General features: G+C 41.6%; 1 protein-coding gene across 4 annotated transcripts in view; it reads left to right on the top strand.

The window, feature by feature from the left end:
* The window catches only part of TRIM33 (tripartite motif containing 33), a 38,295-nt gene continuing 20,876 nt past the window's right edge, over positions 1 to 17,419 (top strand). For 2 of the 4 annotated variants that reach the window (XM_064472357.1, XM_064472355.1), the window contains exons 1-5: positions 2 to 560; positions 11,148 to 11,266; positions 11,370 to 11,517; positions 13,790 to 13,922; positions 16,904 to 17,020. In XM_064472357.1, coding sequence (XP_064328427.1) covers positions 98 to 560; positions 11,148 to 11,266; positions 11,370 to 11,517; positions 13,790 to 13,922; positions 16,904 to 17,020 — 980 coding nt within the window. In that variant the 5' untranslated portion in view covers positions 2 to 97. Of the gene's footprint in view, positions 561 to 7,341; positions 7,454 to 11,147; positions 11,267 to 11,369; positions 11,518 to 13,789; positions 13,923 to 16,903; positions 17,021 to 17,419 lie in introns of those variants that run through there. The other 2 variants (XM_064472358.1, XM_009515362.2) reach the window with 2 other exon arrangements.

Below are 17,419 nucleotides of genomic sequence, written 5' to 3'. Positions count from 1 at the left end.
CGCGCGCCGCGGCCCCGCCGCTGTGCCGGGGCGCGCGCACGGCGCGTGGTGACGCCGTGCGTGCGCGGAGCGGGGAGTCGGGTTCAAAGGAGGAAACATGGCGGAAAACAAAGGAGGCGGCGGCGGCGGGGAGGGGGCTGCCGAGGCCGGGCCGGGCGGCGGCGGCGGCCTGGAGACCGCGGCCGCGTCCCCCCCCGGCGCCGCGCCGCCCGCGCCCGTCGCCGCGCCGCCCGAGGAGCGGGAGAGCCCGGGCGCGGCGGCGGTGGCGGTGGCGGCGGAGCGCGGTCTCGGGGAGGCCGAGGCCGAGGCGGCGGCGGCGGGGCCCGGTGTCGTCCCGGGTCCGGGCCCCAGCCCGGTGCCGCCGCTGACGCCTGCGGCGCCGGGGCCCTTCTCGCTGCTGGACACCTGCGCCGTGTGCGCGCAGAGCCTGCAGAGCCGGCGGGAGGCCGAGCCCAAGCTGCTGCCCTGCCTGCACTCCTTCTGCCGGCGCTGCCTGCCCGAGCCCGAGCGGCAGCTCAGCGTCCCCGTCCCCGGCGGCGCCAACGGCGACATCCAGCAAGGTGAGGGCGGCCGGGGGGGGCGGGCGGCGCCGGCCCGCGCCGGGGCTCGCTGTGGCGCCGAGCGCGCCGCCGCCGCGGGCTTCCCTGCGTCGGCACCCCTGCCTTCTCTCGGCCCGCTCCGGCAGCCCTGCCCGGAGAGGCCGCGTCCGTGACCGCCGGTGTTCCCCTTGCCCTGATCCTCCGGGGGCTGCTCGCAACGCCCACCAGCAGCTTCGGCTTTCAAGTGGCGGGTGAAGCTCGGAGGGCCTTGGGAGGACGGTGTAGATTGTGTTGTGCGTTTTGTTTTGGCTTTCAGAGGTGCTACTGTGGAGGTGTGTCTGTGAGGAGGTGCTCAGCTGTTCGCTTCTATAGCGCTCGGGTGAAAGAAAATTGTCAAAGTGAAATCTAATTCGCTGTTGTTACAGTATTACGCGCTCGATTGTGAGCGGTGTGTCGTACACCTGCTTTTCAGGTGCACGTTTCCTGCAGACCGACTTAAACAGCACTGCCGCCTTGTATCAGTTCACTTGCTGTGCCTGTGTACTCTACACATACGTAACTTCTGTGCTGTGGAAAAAGTGTAAACTGCTCCTTCTAGGTGTGTTTATTGAAGTCACAGCTTGATTTTTATTTTTTATTTTATATGTTCAGGGGTGGAACTGAAAAGCTTCTGGAGCTTTTAATGGAATGACTCACATGCTGTGGTCTACAGACCAAACTAGGGCCCTGGTAAGTGGTTTTGCAGGTCTTAACTGGGCCCTGTGGTCAAAGAGACCTTGTTTGGTGACATCTTTCTGGTTTTAGCAAGGACTCAAGCCTGTCCTGTGTTACATAGTGAAGGAATTAACCTGGCTCAGTAGTGGTTCTTTCCCAAACTGTTCAGAAGTGGTTCATCTAGGGCATGATCTTAGAAAGTCTATCAGTTTTAAAAAGATGATGCATTAAATATAGTTCATAAATACATTAACTAAAGCACTCACTTGGTATTGTGATCTTTCTAGTTAAATTCCAGAGTCTACATTTTGCGTTACATGTGCTAATGAAAGAGGCAGAACTTGGAAAGCTGGGTTTGTCTTGTTAGCAGGGTTATCTGAATCCCGCTATCTCTGTTAGGATACAAGCGTGGGAACAACACAAAGCATAGCTTCTGAAGTAAATATAAACTGGAATATCAATTCTTGTCATACACATCTTAAGAATGCTTGACTGGTGCTTTGGTGAAGTAAGAATTCATGTTTGGATTGCTGCATCAAAAACTTTCAGATGATGTGAGCAAGATGTGCAGGTAGGCTCCAGGCGAGTATAGTGGTAACGATGTGAAGGATCCACCTGCAGTGATACATAAATCTGCATGAATAAACGATTTAGCCCAGCAGGTCAGTTGAGAAGGCGATGTTGACCAACCAGAAGGTGCAGTTTTGTGGACAGCTCTCTGCATGTTGTGAGTGGAATCAGTTGAATGGCACATGAAATGCTTACCAGTAAATCAGGTAGAAAATGGACATTTCCAGCATACAGAGAAGTACCACATTGCTTAGTCATGCAGGTTCCTTCCCTGTTGGTGTGGATTTTGGTAGTCATGAAGTGTTACTTCCACTTCTGCTTCTCTAGTCTCCTTAACCACGAGCAGGTGTTTTTCATGAAGGAAGAGTTAATGGGAACTGGTGTACTCAGCTGTACCTGAAGCAGGTTACACTTAACTGCAGGTTCTCACTGCTGCATTATGTGCTATACTGTTTTATAGGCATTTAAATTTGCCTGCTATTTTTCAATGTTCTCTACACCTAGAGAAGATAATTACTAGTGCTATGGAAAAGAACTGGGTTTTTCTTTTGATATTTTCCTGGTTGCTTTCTCAGTTAGTTTCAGACTTTGCTCTGTAAGAGTTGTCAGTACTTAAAATAGTAAATATGTCTATTTATTGGGTAGTAACTGTGGAAGGCCCTTACCAGGAGTAGAGCGCGAGGTAGGTACCTACGGAGCCGTTCTCTGAGAGACTGTACCCTTTCCTGATGAAAGCACACTGCTCCTGCTTTCAGAGAAGACAGTAAGGATGCTCGAAGGCAGTAGTTTGTGGTCTATATCAGCGTTGTCTCTTCTACCCTGTTGCCATTCCCTTGAGAGACACTGCTAATGAAGAGAGAATAATTGTCTCAATTCCTAAAAGTTTGAGAAATGCTGACTAAAGTTTAAAACAATTATCTAAAGCTGTGGTTTGCTGTATTATAAAGAAGTGACTGGTAGGTATGTACCTATTGCACTGGTGAAACTTTTTTTTGCTGAAAGTTGTATTTACATTGGTGAAAATAATTAGAAGCTTTTGGTTTAATGTATTTAAAGTATATGAATTTTAGTCCATTTATTTAATGTAAAAAGCAGCATCTCCTATTCTGTTTAATGACTTAATAGGTCATTGGAAAGTGCATTTTATTTGGTGGACAGGAGATTTCTTAATGCCTGGTGTTTCAGCTGTCCAGCTGGACTCCTCCTTTCAGATTTAACAAGTTACAAGAAAATGCTTTTTTGTATTTGCATCACAGTATTCTGAAAAAAAGTTTATTTCTAAGTTTAAGATTTCAGACAGTTACAGATACTGCAGAACAACTTTTTATGCACCCACTGCTGCTTCTGCTCTTGGGAAGATAGGCTGTTTTGAGGTTTCACTGCCTTACTGAGATATTTACAATCTCTCTTAAGAAGATTATCTCAACAGGGAGAATGTGTGGCTCTCCCAGCTGCTTGTGAATGTCACCAGCTTCATTAGGCTGAAAAACTAAAAAAGAGCTGCAAGATGCTTTCAGAGAGCCTAAGGGATACATACACGACTGGTTAATGTGCATATATGTGTAATTTGAGGAACAATAAGTTTACTACTGAGTGCTATAATATAAACTATTGTAGATTATTCTGATACACTGAATTCAACTCCCATACCTGGTGTTTGTGTCTTTAGAAACCATTATTAATCACACCTTAATTTATGCAGTAACTATTTTTAATTTGCTTTGGAAGGGCGTTATAAAAATGGTACGATGTCTATGAGAATGTGACACATCACTTAAATTGAGTTCTGTAGTAGTTACTGTATTTTCAGTCAAGAAAGCTAAAAACTCCTGCATCAAATAGATTGCTTAAGCTATGTAAATGCAGGCCATCTTAGTTTCAGTGAAACAACTTAGGAGTGGACCTTGAAAGCGGTTAATTTTTTAAAAATTTATTTATAATCTGATTTCAGTCTGATTGTGTCACTCACTTGACCTGTGAGGGTTTATTTCAAGATCTAATCACTGAAACTAGGACAGGGCTTCTGGTATATGGCTATGCAGAAACATATTTGGACCCTTATATTTCTGAGAAGTAAATATTACGCACATGCAGTAGCTACTATTGGTGTTCTCAACCAAGAAATGAAACCTGGCAGAGATTAATTTGTTAGAGGATTGCATACATGGCAGGTTCGAGCGTAAACTGGAAGTTTGTGTTGTTAGATTGCATGAGTGCTTGCAAATATTTCCTGAACTGTAAAGCTTTATCATAATTATAACAATGTAAACATCTGAAAGGGTTTTGAGTTTTCCTATATTCACCTAGTACTTTTGGGCCGGGAACCTGCGCGACGCATTTCAACCCAAAACAAACACATGTGTTTAAAACCAGATGTCTAAAATGATGCTGTTCATTCAACAGTGATTAGGATTGTAGAAGGTTGATGACTTGCTTGTTGGTGGATGCCGTGGCAGAGTTTTGGGCTAGTGCTAATTGAAGTCTCATAAGCATCAACAAAAAATCAAAGCCGTTCCTTTAAAATGAAGGTTCACGAAGGAGCCCAGCATCGTGTAGCTTGGCAGGGACCTGCAGGTGTGTCTAGCCTGGCCTCTTGCTCAACGCAGGCCTGGTTAGAGGAGGTTCCTTAGGGCCTTGCCCGGTTGTGTGGTGCCTGTCTGTTGGGGTGGCAACTTCACAGCTTCTGTGAATCTCTGTGCAGTATTTGACCATCCTCGTTGTAAATATGTGAAATGTATACTGTGTTGAAGCAAGTTTTGCCTTGCCGCGGCTTGTATGTGCTAATACTTGTCCTTTCGCCGTGCACCTTTGGGAAGAGCCTGGCGCTGCCCCCCTCTCCTCGGTGTCGGGTGTTCCAGCCCTGGTCGTTGCCACCGCTGGGCTCGCCCTGGTTTGGCAGTCGGTGCTGGACCGGGCCCAGTATCCCGGTGTGGTCTCCCAGAGTGCTGACCAGGAAGGATCGCTGCCCTGGACCCGCTGGCTGTGCCTGCTAATGCACCCTGGGATGTGTTGGCTTTTTTCCCTGAAGGCTGTGCTGTTGGCTCCTGTTAGACTCTTGTCCATAAGGACTTTAAACATTGTATTTTAGGGTATTAAAGTGAGGTCAAAGTTACTTTGTTATACTCATGTTTCAGGGTTTTAGTACTCTTGAAGGTCATGAAGCAACTGAAGGACTGATAAATATTCTCGTATTACAGATCAGAGCTTATGTTACAGGAGTTGGATATTACGAAAATACGAGTTTTAGTATATAAGTAGGGATATTTAGGGATGCAAGTGTTTGGGTTCAATATCTGAGTAAACTTTGAGAGATACTTTGAAGTTATAATTTTGAACTACTGGGAAGACTCCCTACGTTAGCTCAGTGATGGAAGGGATCCAGTGGCGAACGGTGCCAGTGAAGTACAAAGTGCTTTTTGTAGCGTCTTATTCCTTGATCACGTACGTTGTGTGCACCCCACTCAGATCGATGATCTCCTCACCCTCAGCAACACCCTTTATTTTGTTGCCAAAGGCTTTCTTGGAGTTAGAACTTCAGTGACTTTTCGTTATTGCTTTTTGTTCTCTGTAAAGTTTAAGAAGCACTTGGCTAGGCTGTAACGTGTTCATTTTAAGTTGGCTGAAGTCTGCTTGGACTTGAAGTCAACAAGTGAATGTATGGATCATTTAGTATGGAAGTTTCTTATAAAAGCTATTTTGCTTTAGCTGGTGTAATGTTTGTAGTGAGTAGGTAAGTTTCCATGGCTAGTTGTAACTGTGTTCCCTCTCCCTCCCTCCCCAGTTCCCCTTTTTCTAACCCCAGGGCTACAGTGCTGGAGAATCCCAGCCAGCTTCTCTCCAGTGTTTGCAAACAAAAACTAGAAAACCAGATCGAGGGTGGTAGTACGTGGGTTTGATTAGAAAACAGGTTAATTCTTTACTGGCTCAGGAAGCCTTGCTCTTCTACAGATGGTCTCTGAAATATCTGATGAGATTCCAGAAGGGAATTTCTAGAAGTGTGGGTAGGGAGCAAAGAATAAGATTCAGAGAATTCCAGTTCTTTTATCCTCTTTCTTTTATCTTGCAGAAGTAGTAGGTATGAGTTGGACACATGCTGTCTTACTGAGCACAATGTGCCTTGCCTAACAAAGGTGTACGGGGGGCAGATCAGTTGATTTCAATGTATGTTAAAAGTGCCAGGAGTCTGAATTCCTTAATATCAAGCTGGAGTGTGTGTAGTAGCCGAAGACTTGACAAGCTTTCTCTGGAGACAATTTCTCTGGTTTGATCCTGCAAGACTGGAAGGAAGGAGAACAAGCCTTTCCCCCTCCATATCTTGCTCTCAAGCATTTTTAATGCTTGGAAGAGTATTTTAGTGTTGTCAGGATTAAGTTGTCAGACAGGAGAAATGAATTCTAAGCAGGTTTTGAGTAAATATCCTGTTGAAACTAGTTCAGGATGAAGGCTTTCATAGTTACATTAACCTGTTGAAAGAATTGCTTGTTTTGAGATGCATGTAAATAGCTGTCAGAGAAATGCTGTTACCCTTGGGAAATTTTAAACATAAATATATGCAAGGTATTCTCAGAGTTCAGAGTTAAAATTCAGAAAAATAGTTTTGTTGCAGCGTTAGGTGTTAGTTGGCAATGGTAGATTAAAAGCATCTTCTATTTGAAATCTTAAGTTCTTTGAAATGTTCCATTGTGATTTGCTGCTGGGTCATGTTGCAGATTTTTTAGCAGTCTTTCTGTTATGAAAACAAAATTACTTTTTCTGCTTAATTTACTTCACTTTTGCGATTTCTGTCATCCTTTGATGTCTGTGGTCTAGTTCAGTGTGCTTTATCTGAATCATAAGCAGTTAAAAGGATTACATAGATGCTACACTCATTAGTGTTTTTAGTCTTTGACAAAGAAGTCTAATGTGCGATGTAAGGGAGATGTGACTTCTAGCAGTTGTATAACTCATGGTCTAACGCATGTTGCGGAGTAAAAACTTTTGCTGCTTCTCTCTTTCCTCTGACAAAGCTCTTCACCTGAGGTACTCTGTGTCCTGCTTGGGTGGAGGCGTAGGCAGTGACCTCGGCCGGAGCTGCCAAGAGAGCTGGAGCCGTACCGGAATGTTCTTGTCGGACGGCTTTTACCTGGGTTCGCAGCCTGGGTTGCGGAGACGCGGGCTCCCGTGCAGGGCAGAGGAGGCTCTTCCCGGGCAGCGACCGCCCTCGGGCCGTGGCGTGTTCCTGCTTCCACCCGCCGTGGGCTCTGCCTCGAGTCCCGTCAGCGTGCCCGGGAGCGCCCAGGCCGCTCCGCAGGGCTGGCTGCTGCTGCGGCTCTCACCCGTCCATCCCTGATGACGCTCTCGCGGGGACGCGCTGCTGTCGGTTCTCCTTCGTGGTTTTCTTCAGCTCAGAGTAGTGTCTCAGGCGAATTGCTCTTTCTGACCGTGTCAGGAGACTCCTTAGGAGCGTGTCGCAAGGAATCTGGGAGTTTCTTTTCTCCCTCTGTTGCAGGCTTTGGAAACTCTGGTAGGGAGGAATGGCTCATGGTGTGAGAAGATGGCAAGTGAAACCTATCTCCCTTTGAGTGGGGTTGACAGTGCAAGGCAGGCTTTTCCTACCTGCTGGATTGGTGACTCTCAAACCAAATTTTCAGGTAAGAAATTATTCCTGCTTCTCACTTAAATCAGCCTTAGGTAAGGCAAAAAGAGAGAAACAAAACTCGGTTTAGGTTATATGCTGTATGTAGCAGCAGATGGGGGACAGTAAACATGTATGATTGAAAATTGTTTTGCTGTTCTGGGTAATGTCTGGAGAAGTAGAATCTGATCTGAACTGCACAATTAATTGGGAACAAGATGCAATTCATTTCACCACAGGCTACTGGAAAGGGCAAGGAAGGGAATATTTGGTACATGTAGCTGTGTGTATCACGTGCTGTGGAAGAAGGTAGTAAGTGTTTATGCTCATGGTTGTTGCAGGTCTTGTACGCCATTGAGAGGCTTGTGATATAAACAGATAGAAAAACTGGTGATATCAGTCCTCTTAAATGCAATGTAGCAAGCTTGGAAGCCCACTCCTGTTGTTTATCTGCAGCTCTTGTACAATAGTTCATCATTTTCCATGGCTGTTCAGGTCCAAAGGCTTTTTATTTTTGGATTTCTTCATGAAAGTACTGATACTCACAGGAGCATCTGTGGGTTGCTGGTGAAGTTTGTGGGGTGTTTCTTTCTTTCTTTCTTTTATTTTTTTTGGCACCCGAAGTATAACTGTTGCTATAGTTAATGCTAAGGACAGTATTTTGATTATAATGTACTGTAAGTTGGAAAGGAACTGGCAATCAAAACATTTTAGACCCTCAGCGCAGAGTTTCGTGTGGTGTGGTGTCAGTGCTTGCTATTTCTTCTAATATTTTTGCCAGGGAAGAAGCATTTCTGTTTTATGGTTGGGTGAAACTGAGCTATATGGGATTTGAAATGTGAAGTCTGAAAGAAACTTTCTGATTCTCAACTCTTTGCTTTAGTGCTGCTGTTAACCTCTGGAGTATCGATTTATGGCTTCAAAATAATATGAAGCCATCTTTATTACCATAGAGACCTTCTACATTTTCAATCAGGACTGGGGGGAGATCATAAACCAGTCTGACCTTCATAATTTCTATGAGTGTGACTAATTCAACTGTGATTTAGAAAAAAAGATTGTTTTTTAACAATAGTTCTTGCTGTGTGCTATCCGATACATTCCTTGGAAGTAGTTACATGCCTGTTTTGAAAGCAGAGTTACAGTGGAAGGGTGTGTGCTAGGGCTGATGCGGTGGTTTATTTCTTATTTTTTTTTTAAACAGTAGTAAGCTTCTAATTTAAATTGATGCAGAAAAACAAAGTAATAAATTCTGCTGGAGTATAACTAGGATGATATTTTTACTTTTACTTAGTTTTAATTTTCATAAGTAAGTATTTTTTTGGACTGAAACTTGCAGTGAAACCTTGTTTTTCTAGTAGGTTATATAAACATTTGAGCCTTAGTTTGTCCTAAAATGCAGTCTCATTAATTTTTTACCATAATCTTTGTTAGCTTGCAAATTATCTCAAGTTTTGACAGGTATGGATTTCTTTGTTTTTCTTCTATGTAAATGCTATTTCAGTATGATTTTTCTCTACTTTTCCCTCTCCTCTCACGAAATCAGCCACATCTGTATCTTTTCAGTAATGCAGTTTGCTTTCTAGTACAAATGATGCTACATTAATTTGTTTTGTATTAGATTAGAAGACCGGGAGATGTGTGAGTATGAGATGTATTGTGGCTCATATAATATTGGAAAGGTGCTGTTGGAAATAATGAGCATTGAGATGTGAAAATTAAGTGTAAGATGCCGCATGAGAATTGCAAGGCCTTGCCTTAGCACTGTGATCTATTGAGATACGTGCAGAACGCTGGTGGCACCTTGTGTGAAAAGTGCGTTTGAATGTGGAGGAGCAAAAAGTGGGCGTTTGACTGCAAGAGCAGTATTTGTGGATGACGCCAATCTGTGTCCTCTTGGACAGAAGAAATGGGCAAGGTAGAATTACCCGCAGTCAGAATCCAGCCCATGGACTGCCAGTTGTGTTGCTCTTTTGGTGTCAAAAGGCTTGACTTCATTCAAGCTTTCAGTGGTCTAGTATAAAAACAAAACAAAACCTGCCTTACAGGAAGCAGTTTGTGTCTGTGGAATTTGACTTTGCGTTGTATAAAGATTATGGATCTTGGGCAGCTTTTTTTTTTCTGCAATATTTTGTGTGATTAACCCAAGACAGCACTAAAAATCAGGTTTAGCTGCGGTCTGTTTTAGACAGAATAGTTTTAATGGTAAATGTTGGAAACTTTTGTTCTGTAAGTATATACAGATCAGCTGATAGATGGCTTTATTCTCTAAAGAATTTTATCTTTCAGTAGTAAGAAAATCTCACGGTTCTGCATATGGGGGATGTTTCGTTGTGTATATGAAAGGTCTTGTACTTGTAGGTACTGAAATACTGGTTACTTTTCACATCCTGTTCTTGAAGCATGTTTGGTTTGAGACAGGGAATTTTTAGTTGGATTATTGTTCTGCAGTGAATCTTCCATGTTCTGAAGCCATTTTTAATCTTAGCACTTGAAAAAAATTAATTCTAATTTACTACTAATTAATCTTCCTGAAATAAGTCTTACTGTTCTAACTGAATAGCCTCAAAGGAGTTGAGCATCATTTAATTACACTTACTTTTCAAAGTTGTGTCAGGTGTCCCAGTGTATAAAAATACCCAACTGCTTTGAAAGCTCCTCCTTGAAAATCATATTCACGATAAAATTGTCTAGGAACTTGATTTAAGACTAGATGACACTTCTGGGAAGAAAGTGTTAACCACTGCCTTAGAGGTAAATATGTTTTCAAACCTTTAATGTCGGTTGTTCATAGAACATCTTTAAATGTCAGTTTTGTTCGTGTGGTGGAGCTTCTTGGCAGCTCTGCTGAGGACTTAAAACTAACTTAACAACTACAGAGGATAACAAAGCAGGATGCTGGAAGGAAACAGTCTGATACCCACTGTTAAAGCTACGTGTGTATACATTTACACGTGTATGCGCAGTGTTGTGTGCGCCGCAGAAATGCGGGTGTAGTTGGCATGAGAGGATTTTTTCTGATCAACTCCTGTGTTTTTTTGGTAATAGCCTTCCCTGCAGAACACAATTTGAAAAAACGCCAAACCTTCTGACGTTTTGTATTACCGCATCTGCCTCCCTGACCTCGTGGAAATAGGCTATGTTAGAAAGCATTCCCTGTTGTATCTGGGAGTATTATGACACATTACTACTTGGACATTTTCATGAGCATCACTAAAGTCACACCTGACTATCCAGGCACACCTGGAAGCTTGCCTTGAGACAGACTGGTCAACACATGATTATAAAATGTAATTAACAGGTGTCTTGAGTTTAACAAACTAAAATGGGGGAAAGACAGCAGTTGCTTGGGGAGAACAAATGACTTGGCTAAAAATGCAGGTTTTTTTCAGGAAGAAATCACTAGAAAAACCTGACTGTGTTGTAGAAGTTATCACAGCTTCATCTGAAGTAAGGGGTCGTTTTCTGAAGGTGTGTGTGGTTTGTGGGTTTTTTGTTTTGTTGTTGTTGGAGTGGTTTTTGGGGGGAAGCCTGTCACTCATGGCTAACGGCTGGTTTTTAAGGGTAATGGCAACTGTGGAATACGTTCATTTACCCAAGTGAAATGACCAGTCTGAGGATTTTGTGTTCATTCTTGTCATCTTTCAATCCTGGGTATGTTGGTTTTAATATTATTTTTCTTAAAACTGGGAAACTTTTCTGTTTTGCAGTTGGTGTAATCAGATGTCCAATATGCCGCCAAGAATGCCGACAGATAGATCTGGTGGATAACTACTTTGTAAAAGACACATCAGAAACACCAAGCAGCTCTGATGAGAAGTCAGAGCAGGTATGGCACTTTCCTGCTTGCCAGAATTCATGTGCTGTTTTTGTTGCTGTACATGTTAATGCTTTCCAGGAAAATTATGGTAACTGACTGTTTCCCTTTGCAGGTGTGTACAAGCTGTGAAGATAATGCTAGTGCTGTTGGATTTTGTGTGGAGTGTGGGGAATGGTTGTGCAAGACTTGCATAGAAGCTCATCAGCGAGTAAAATTTACTAAAGATCACATGATCAGAAAAAAAGAGGATGTATCTTCAGGTGAGTGCATATCACTTAGTCCTGCCTATAGGAAAGATGTTTTCTCTTCAGCACATGTAAAAAGAGAGTGGGAGGATTATTTAGGTAACAACCAGCTGTATGGCTTTCCCCAAAGACTTGGGAAAAGCTTAGTAGAAAGCTACCAGTCCAAAATTGTAACTCTAAAAATAGAGGAAAAACTCAATTTTAAACTAAAATGGGTTATTTGCTAATACTTTGTACAGTTTGATGTCCAATGTAAAAAACATCTTAAGTACAGAAGGAACAGAATGAGACTGCAGTCTTTGGAAATTATGTAGATCCATTCTTAGTAATAATTTGATTTAGTAGAACAACCAAATAAATGGAGGGGTTGAAATCTGGAGAGCACTGGCGTGTTGGTAATCTTATCCATTGGCCAAGGAGGTTAAATGATACATTTTGCTGTTCTTGGTTATAAGCAGCAATTATCGTTCTCCCAGTAGAGAAGCATATACAGATAAGATTATAGTCCTATTCAGTATGATGTTACTGTGGTATTGGTATTGCTGAGTAAACGTGGAATTTGAGTTTATTTTAGGTTTGATATCTCAGTTAGCAAAGTTTAATGTGCGAAGTGTGCATACAATGTTAGACATCCAGCTTTATTTAGAAGGTAATTCTTAAGCTACTGCTTGACAATATATTGTTTGTAGCCTACTGAGGTAGTACGGAAAACATTCTCAAAACAGATAAAAGGTAACTGGATTTTAGCTTAGAAGGCTTTTATTTGTAAACAAGATAAAAGTTCTGATTTAAAGACCCATAGTTTCTACGCAATCTGGATGTATATGAAGACTGATCACATACAGAGAGAGTAAAATGTCAAAATCTCTCTCCCTCAACATTTAAAATAGAGATCTTCATGATTGTTTCATTGTGCTGTTTCAAAGGAGTAACATTGCTCTGCTTTCTGCCAACTCTCGTCAAAATCACAGTAATAGTTAAAAAGTTTGCTGTTGAGCTTAGTTCTTTTAGATAGTGATCTTATTTCACTTGCTTTATCAAATATACTGGTTTTCTGGAGAGGTTTCCCTGCAAGCCTTAATGGGTATTGTTTAATAAGCAATATTACCTATTTAAGTTTAAATGTATTAATCCGAGTGGACAATAAACCCTTCAGGTGAAATCAGATTACAGGGCCCTACAATTACTAACATTTTTCATTAGGAGGGCTATATTGTGACTGTCAAGGTGATACTATAGCTCTACTTCCCCTTCAATAACCTGAGTGGGAAGGTGCCGAAAAATGCCTGTTCCAATCAAGTAAGCTTTCTGTCAGAAACTGAGGCTGGTGTTTATGAAGATGGAAGCCCACGAGTAGGTGGTATGCTAGCATAGGGCAAGAACGTAGCCTGCCTTTGACCTGACGTACAGTGATCCTTAGTAACTCTCTTGATTGCAGGAAATGACTGTTCGTTATTTTCTCAGGGGAGCTTGTTCCCTTCTTTCTTGTTGGGCTCTAAGATATGCCCTGGAGACTTCAAATTTCTATTAATGAGTGCCAGCTGTAGATTCGTGAGCTCTCTTTCTTTACAATAACTTGCATGATATAACAAGCTTCAGAAACGTTGGAGACTGAGGAAGACATTCATGTTTCAAACCTTACCTGCTGTATCTTCCAAAGGCTGCTTTCCTCTGTGCTAAGCTCAAAATATCTTTAGAAGACTGTGCAGCATTTCTTAGGAGCTATTTTTTTTAACATTACTTCTTACTTGCTTAAGTGGAAAAGTTAAGCAGTTTAGCTGGGGTTTAAGTAACACTTAACACGAGCAAAGTTTGCCTTGCATTTATCACTTCAGTTGCATATGACTTAATGAGGTTTATAAAGGTTTTGAAGTGATAATTTAGAAAACCTATGGGTGTTTGACAGTATAAAAGTTTGTAAGGGTCAATCCATCTTTCAGTGTGTCGGAGGTGGAATTGCATGCAATTTCATCTTTAAACGCATCTGTGATCTGGTGTTTGTGTACAGTTTTTACATTCTTACATGTGCCAGCCTCTTGAGTGCTTGTGATAGGAGAGGAATTTCTTCTTCTCTTTGAATACAATAAAGCAGAAACAGCTGCAAACCACTGACACTGTAAATATTTCAACGAGAACGTACTCATGGTAATTTTAGGGTGAGAACAGGGCTGTAGTTGCCTTTGTTCAAATTCTTGGTTGTTACATAGCTTGGAAGTTAGTAGTTTTGCTCTTCAGATTGTCTAAATTTTATTTTTAAAATGCAAAAATGGTTTATTTTTAAAAACAGAGGCCGTGGGAGCATCTGGTCAACGTCCTGTTTTCTGTCCTGTCCACAAACAAGAACAGTTAAAACTTTTCTGTGAAACATGTGACAGGCTGACATGCAGAGACTGTCAGTTACTGGAACACAAAGAACACAGGTACAAATATTACCATGTCTTAATTCCTGTGGTGCACTTTCTCAGAGGATGAAATGGCATTGATTTAAAACAGTTGTGTCATTAAATACTGTTGTATTTACCCTTCTTTGGACTGAAGTGATCCCTTGTGAAGGAGGACCTGTGTAGAGTGCTGAAAACCTTCAGTGATCAGTTGGTTGAGCTTAGTCAAGTATCTTAAGCACAGGTTCAAAACAATATGGTCTGAGGTGGTTTGGTGTGATTAAGGTGTCAGCTTGCCTGGCGTTTGCCAGTGCTGTCACCCTGTTCTGGACTTCAATAGAAACTGCTGCAGCCCTGAACACCTGGTGCTGTAAAGAAGCAGAAGTGATACAGTGAGTCATGGATGAGGGCGTTTCTTGAAAGGGCAACAGTCCTTTATTATGCAACAGTTTTTCAATTTAGGTAATTTTGTAAAGGAAGGTATACATTTTGCCTCATAGGTTAATGTATTTTTCTAGTACAGAGGGAAAAACGGTTTGGTTTTAGTTGGCTGAAACTTCTCATTCCAAGTAAAAAGAAATGATGGGTTTTGTCGCTGGAGCTTGCTTTTCTTAGCTGCTAGAAAAAGTATTTTGCAGTGTTGTAATAGAGAATCTGGGGATAAAGATGTATTTATCAGCCAATGCAGTACTGCTTTTCCTAGTCAGTCTACAAGTAACACTTCTCTGTAAAGGTGCTTGATAGTACATTGCTATATTGAATTTAGTGTTTTGGTTCCCCCCCCGCCCCAGGGTAGTGATTACCTTTATGGACTGCTACAGCAGCCTAATGGATAACTTTTACTTTTTAAATTAGTACTATTAAAATATTAACAACCTCAAATGTTCCTGCTCTGGTCTTTCATAGACTTGATCATGAATATCTGGAAAGACACACTTGTCCAGAAAGCATGGTCTCCTAGGATATGTTAACTAACTTTTTCCAGTCATTTTCTTTACATCTGTTTTGTGCATGCTGCTAACTGATCAACAGGTGTATCTTGTTCTACTTACCTGTTCCCTTCCAGTAAGAGAAGAGAACGCTTTGTTATTAACATGCTTTGCAGAATATTCTTTAAAAATTGTTCTGTCCGCAGATGCGAATTAGATGATTAGGGTGACTGCTTTGTCTACCATGAAGTACAACTGAGATTTTTATGCAGCTCACTAAATCATTGAAGGAAAATTATGCCAAGTGGAAACAAGAATTGATTTTCATCTCCAGTTTACTGCGTACCTGAAATCCTAATAGTTTGTACCAAAGGAGGATGAATCACCATTTCAGTAGCAACACGGTCCAGTGTTCAGTTCAGAATTTCAAGTGAAAGAATTGCTGGTGATTCTGTAGAAAGCTGAGATTCTTTTAGCAGCCTAATGGTGTGCGATTCCTCTAGTTTAGGTAGTTTTCAGTCCACACACTTTGGAAGCTAGAAGTACAATACAATAAAAAAAAGGTGGTTTTTGCTATAGGAGGAGCTACAGCAAAATTTTAGCAATACTAGGTAAGTGTAGATTTTTTTCTCCTTCAAGTGGAAATCTGATTTTAACTTAATGAAAATAGTTCTAGAAAATCTGCAGATCTCCAAACATTGCAAATTTTGTGGCCTTTGGGCTTTAGTCATGCTACTTTTTTGCACTATAGTACCTAAAATCTTGTGATAGCGTCTGTCTGCAAGAACTTTAGACTGTTCTTAGAAAAAGCAACATTCTGACATTGAGAGAGGGGAATCCAAGCTCTTGTACTTGAAACTTGTCTGTTGCTGGTATGAACTGAATGAACAGGGCAGAGTCGTTTCTGCTGTGAATAGCGTTCCCTTTGCCTAAGTCTCTGTTACCATAATGGTGAGTAGTTTGACTCAAGAAACAGCGTTACGGTAAATTCGGTCATATATGCAAAGAGTCTCTTCCTGTTAGATTAGATGTTAATGTTCTCCTAGGTTTTGACTAAAGATGCTACTTTCTTTTCTGTCATGGCTGGGAGACGGTGTAGGTTACTTCTAATGCTGATTTTAAGATGCTTCAGTTTAGTTGTAGGAGTTTTCTGCCAATTTGAATGTAGGGATTTAGTGCAGTGAAGAAGGGAAGGTGTTCTGGGAACCTAAGTTTTCCCTGTTGCTAACAAGTTGTACTTCAGAAGCATGAAGTTTACTTACTGCAAAGACAAGAAGTGACAAGTGACGGATAGGAATCCTGGGTTTTGGGGGGGGAATCTTTCAATAGTTGAGTAATCGGTCAGAAAAGATGAAAACTCTGAGCTACTTAATTCCCCCTGCCATTACCCATTGCCATAGACGTTTTGCTTCTGTTGCATCGTTAACTCCATTTGTGATGCATAGTAAATTAGGAAAATGCAACTAATTTCATTATTTTCTTTTGATGTAGCTACTTGCACTCTTTTCAGATGGAGTAGTGGAAGGTGCCTTTGATATACAGTAGCCGGTTAGTTGAAGGAGTTGGAAGAGAATGATATGTTCTTCACTTGGAATTACTGGAGAAAAAAATTAACTCTTTAGTAAGAGTATTTTTCTTTCAGATTAAACTAATACTGCTTATATTTGGCTGAATAATCTCAGCTGAAAACGCTCTTTCTGGGATAGTGGGGGGTTTTTTGTATCATTTAGTATGTGTTTAAGCTATTAGTGCATTTTCCTTATCTGATGTTTTCAAAACGATTTGTCAAACTCTGAAGTTTCTGGTACCTCCTTTAGCTGGTGTTCCACAGCCTGCTCTCTTGTGAAATGGTGCAGCGTGTTGTCTCCCTGTGTAGTTGGAATTAATAAGTGACCCATAGAGGTTCAGTCTTCTGGACACTTACAAAGGATTTTCAGTACTGAAGCACTGATTGGCATACGTATAGTTCGATTTTTCTGTGTGTTTTGTCAGATTTCTTCCAAATTTTATACCTTTACACCTAAATCGGGAACGCTTAGTTTCAGCACGTTGCTCCTTGGTAATTGATATCTTCTTCTGTGTGTTGGAAAGGTATCAGTTTCTGGAAGAAGCTTTTCAGAACCAGAAGGGTGCAATTGAGAACCTATTGGCCAAACTCCTTGAGAAGAAGAATTATGTAAACTTTGCAGCTACCCAAGTTCAGAACAGGTAAGTACCCCAAAATGTTTAACTGTTACTATTACATTGCCTTCTTAATGGCTCGCACTGAGGTGAATGATGGGACTAGAATAATCCTTACATTTTAGTTGATTCTGCATCTTTAGTTGTGTTGGACTGAATTACCTTTTGTAATGTTTTCTTCCCTACAATACTGTGCATCTGTTGGAAATTGTTACAAGAAACAAATGTAAAAGATTGTCTTTTGTGGCAACTTTGAGTAGAACCAAAGATGTGACATGTTTGTTATACCTGGGGGGAAGAAAAAAAGAAAAAGAATAAAAAAAGGCAGGGCAAACCCATCTTACGGTTTCTGCTGAGTTCAGCTCTAGGTGGCAGAAGTGTTGGCTATAGAGATAAACAAATTTTTCTTGAAATATTTTTATATTT

The sequence above is a fragment of the Phalacrocorax carbo genome, chromosome 23, assembly GCF_963921805.1.
Source record: "Phalacrocorax carbo chromosome 23, bPhaCar2.1, whole genome shotgun sequence".
In the NCBI taxonomy this organism is placed as follows: Eukaryota; Metazoa; Chordata; class Aves; order Suliformes; family Phalacrocoracidae; genus Phalacrocorax; species Phalacrocorax carbo.
The sequence above is the reverse complement of the archived record's forward strand: the minus strand, read 5'-3'. Positions and strand labels throughout refer to the sequence as shown.